The sequence below is a fragment of the Salvelinus sp. IW2-2015 genome, unplaced genomic scaffold (assembly GCF_002910315.2).
Source record: "Salvelinus sp. IW2-2015 unplaced genomic scaffold, ASM291031v2 Un_scaffold2160, whole genome shotgun sequence".
NCBI classification, from domain to species: Eukaryota; Metazoa; Chordata; class Actinopteri; order Salmoniformes; family Salmonidae; genus Salvelinus; species Salvelinus sp. IW2-2015.
In genome coordinates this window covers 99952-104711 of record NW_019943491.1, presented here as the reverse complement: position 1 = coordinate 104711, position 4760 = coordinate 99952, and the positions used below count along the sequence as shown (strand labels likewise).

The 4760-nt window shown below is 41.3% G+C and overlaps 1 protein-coding gene across 1 annotated transcript in view; it reads left to right on the top strand.

Annotated features, from left to right (window-relative positions):
* The window catches only part of LOC112073128 (gamma-aminobutyric acid type B receptor subunit 2-like), a gene marked incomplete at its 5' end in the record, with an annotated part of 48360 nt that overhangs the window by 23064 nt on the left and 20536 nt on the right, over positions 1-4760 (top strand). Inside the window, 2 exons of the mRNA XM_024140480.2 lie at positions 970-1102; positions 2855-2962. Of these exons, the coding sequence (XP_023996248.2) occupies positions 970-1102; positions 2855-2962 (241 nt within the window). The remainder of the gene's footprint in view (positions 1-969; positions 1103-2854; positions 2963-4760) is intronic.

Sequence of the window (4760 nt, the reverse complement as noted above, 5' to 3'; positions counted from 1 at the left end):
ACAGTCTTTAGACAGGACAATAGAGCCACAGTCTTTAGACAGGACATAGCCCCTATAACATAATGTATCAACTTTATTGCGGATACAATGAATAACACAAGATGGAAAAAAGGAATATGGTTAATTGACATGGTGTGTATAGGGACTCATGTTGTTCACCTTAGTCTGTGCATTACGATTATACCTGATTCTGCAGCATCAGGACCATAGATGGGGTGTTGTGCTTTCCTCTCTCCTTGCATTTAGAGACACATTTTACTACCTATTGATTTGATGATGTACAGTTGAGTCGTGATTTACACGATGGTTTGGGACATGATGTCCTAAGTGATGTGATTAAACTGTAACGTAAAAACATCCTGGGGTGTATTCACTAGCAACCAAGCGGAAGCAAATTGGCAGAAACGGGGAGGGACTTACTTAAACCTGTCCAATAAGAAACTTAACATTTTCGTAACATTTTGCTAGGGTTTGCTACGGTGTGCACTAATGAACACATCCCTCAGCAAATGCAGATAGTGTATGTGGATTGGTACTGCTGAACTGCACTTTGAAGTAAATAGAGTTTGCACTTATCTGACATGCACCTATTAGGTGTCAAATATAATTTAGGAAAGCTACAGTATATCTGTAGGGCTCCCGAGTGGCGCAGCAGTCTAAGGCTGCATCTCAGTGCTAGAGGTTTCACTACAGACCCTAGTTCGATTCCAGGCTGTATCACAACCGGCCGTTGATCTTAACTGGCTTGCCTAGTTAAATAAAAAATATATATCTAGATAGAAACTTGGAGAAATAGTGTTCACATTTTACTTGGAATGGAACTGGGAAAACACACTTTAGATTATCCAAGACAAAAACGTGTTTCAATGTGAAAAATGTCACATCTGAGATGTTCAATTTTGGAACTGTGTTCCTTTCACAATTTCAGAACTTCCTGTCCCTGTTATTGTAACTCTCCTCTCCCTACAGACTGATCAAGATGTCCAGTCCCTACATGAACAACCTCATCATTCTGGGAGGAATGCTGTCCTACTCCTCCATCTTCCTCTTTGGCCTGGATGGCGCCTTGGTGTCCGACAAAGAGTTTGAGGCCCTGTGCACCGTGAGTATTGAACCTGTATAGTTCTAACCCCATATCTGCTGTCCTAACGATGTTTAAAATCCCAGGTTAATGCTAGGCTAACACTATATCATTATCACTACTCTCTTTCGAAATCTGTGAGATCCAGGCTAACGCCAGCTAGCATTCTCTCTTGATCCCCTTCACAAGGTGTGCGACCCAGGCTAACACTAGCTATTAGCTATCATTCTTCTCCTTCCTCTAAAAGGTGTGATATCCAAGTTAATGTTCCACCCTTCAGAAAGGTGATGGGAGTTCATATAATGGGAGGTGATTGGATCAGTCACTGGGTCTTTCCTAACATGGAACATATTAAGCTCCTGCTCCCACAGCAACAGTTTGAACGTGACTATCTGAGCCTCTGGTTTAATTAAAGAGGTTTGATTACAGTGATAACTGGTTCACGTCCCAAATGGCACCCTATTCTCTATATAGTGCACTACTGTTGACCAGGGCACTTAGGGCTCTGGTTAAAAGTTGTGCACTATATAGGAAGTAGGGTGCCACCCAATAGGAAGTAGGGACTCAGTCCTGGTTTCCACAGAGATAAATACTGTTAAATTATGTTAGCTAGGCGGGTGGCGCAGCACGTATCAACTGCCATTGGGTGCCTGTCTGCCAACCTGGCTCGCCTCAGCGAAAACAATCCAAAATGGAGGCTGTCAAATCAGAGAGGAGGAGCTGAGGCAAAGTGTGTGATCCAACCAATCAATATGCACTGTGTTTCCTTTGTATGGCTGCTATAGTAGTTTTTTCTTTATATTTTTCTCCATCCCTCTCTTGCTCTCCTTCCCCACTCCCTCACCCCACTTACAGAAACATCTGATTGGTTACCTTTTGATTTGACAAAATATATTACAGTTTAAGTCTCAAAACAAACCAGGCCAGTATTTTATGTAGTGCATCATTGCTCCTCAATAGGAAGGAGAAAGAGAGTGGCCGTTACCGCCAGGAGAGCTGGCTGCAGGCATCTGGTAGCACAATTTTTCATCATGGTTGCTGGGGCCCCTGCGGCTAAAGGGCCCGGCTGATTTCTTATTTTCCTCAGGCAACACTGGGGGGAGAATAAGCTTGCTGCTGAATCTTTTGCCTTGGTCTGTTCCACATATTGCTTTTTGCCTACATTGTGATTGTGCCTCCATTCCAAGAATGTCTTTCAACAAATAGACAAACAAACACAAACAGCATTTAGTGCAGTGAGTGTTAAAGTGGTGTTTTTCCAGCTTGTTAAATGAGATGCTGTGGGAGTTACTACAGGATATAGGTTTGTTGCTGTTATTTAGTTACAACTCATTCTAAATATGGTTTTTGCCTAGCTACAGTAGGCATCGTAGGATTTGGAGCGTTTTAATATCCTTAAATCTCAAGAAAGTAGATGCTGCTACAGTATGTTTCTTCTTTTAATAACACACATTCACAAGTTTGACAGCCATGATGTAAGTCTAGGACTTCCTCCAAAGTTTGCACATTCACTTTGAACTATTTTTAGTGCACTTCTAGAGCTTTTGGTGAATTTGTCGGATAATAAAAATGCTAATAGCTTGTCAGTCTAGATCTTTGTTTAGATCAGTCTAGATCTTTGTTTAGATCAGTCTAGATCTTTGTTTAGATCAGTCTAGATCTTTGTTTAGATCAGTCTAGATATTTGTTTAGATCAGTCTAGATATTTGTTTAGATCTTAAGCCCAACTCTTTGCCAGCTATTGACGAGACTGTTTCTGTCATCGTGTTGCAGGTGCGAACGTGGATCCTCATCGTAGGGTATACGACAGCGTTCGGCGCCATGTTCGCCAAGACCTGGAGAGTCCACGCGATCTTCAAGAATGTCAAGATGAAGAAAAAGGTGACGGATCAAAAACGTTCATTTATTTAATTAAAAACACGTTTTTTACATGTATTTTACACAGGGAGTCACATTGAGACCCAGGTCTCGTTTTTAAATACAAACATACACATATTAAATATGAAACGCAATCATCAAATAATAATACCGTCAATCAAATCATCCGTCAGAGCAAAGAGACAAAACTGTATGGTCTCATAGACAATGATTGGCTAGACCTGGAAGGACAATGTTATTAACTCATGATTATTATTATTATTATTGTTGTTGTTATTATCAGCATATTGTCATCATTATTCATTCTCATTGTCTTAGATGATTACTTTCTGAATCGACTGAATGGATTTGACCCCATTCCTGCCTTATTGATCACTCTGCTAATTGCTGACAGTGTTCAGATTGTGGAAAGACACTTGTAGCCAACATACATACAGGTTATGCCCCAAATGGACCCTATCCCCTAAATCGTGCACTACCATAAGGCTCTGGTCAAAAGTAGTGCATAATATACGGAATAGGGTGCCGTTTTGGACAAAGACACAGTATCACCACACGAAGAGATGACAGCCACAGGTCTGGAACCTGCCTTTATGAGCAACAGAGCACACATACACATACATATGAATACACTAACTTTCATCTTTAGAAAAGACTATCAACACCAGACTAGCTCAAGTTCACCATTTTGTATTTTGTGAACCAGTCAGTTTCACAATAGCCACTGTAGGAAGGGAGCGTTTTCTGTTGATGTGATCAAGCAACAGTAAACTGTGGTAGTCACATGGTCTGGTCTGGGGAGGATGGCTGCAATCAAGCAGAACAGAAGAGCCTATAACCATAATTGGCCATGATGGACTCTGATAGAGAAATCATCACTGGTTAACAGCAGCTAGCAGCTTCTTAATGCACTGATTCCTGTGTCACCACATATGCATTATGCAAGATAAAAAATGAATGGAGAGGAAAGAAGGAGAATAAGAGCGAAAATGAGGGACTGTTAGCTGACCATAGTTTCAAAAATGTACTTTACCCTTCACCTCGGAGCAAGTATGCAGAGCTATGAAAATCTGGTTATTATCCAGTAGCAGTCCCAAGGAGAGCTTCTACTTGCTGCCTCTCTAACAACGTTGCTATGGTTTCAGTAACGTTGGCAACACTCTGAAATCATAAGAATTTGAGACGATTACCCTGAATGTATATCTCAAGGAGTGGATACAAAAAAAAACAACACTAGAATTTTTAAACACCAAAAACATTTCCCCAAACCACATGTGTGTAACTGAGTAACTACTACAGGAGGTCTAAGAGGGGCAAGGCAGGTTGTTAGCCCCATCAGTCACCCCAAGCCCCGGAAGAGCTGCATCGATCCAGTCACAAAAAGCATTACAGACACTCAGCTCAGACTGTACACACACGCAGACACATGCAATAACTCACACACACAATGTATACACATGCACACTGTACATGTCAGAAACTGCAGGAGCTCACTCTGGACATTTGCTGCTGCTGGTATATTTCTATCCTGGCTCATGCATACAAGAGTTTACCACAACACACCTTCTGGCAACATGTTCTATGTTCAGTACGCACACACACAACACAACACACACACACACACTCACCCTGTGGTAATTCTGGTGGACAGTGTGTAAGATTTCATTTTCCGTTACTGCTGTGTGAGACTGGCTGCTCGTTGGAGAGAATGGAGGTTCATCTCGTTGTATTATTATTATTATTATTATTATCCTGTTGTTTTTTACAGGATTAAAGGTTTGTGTGTGAGAGTGTGTGTGTG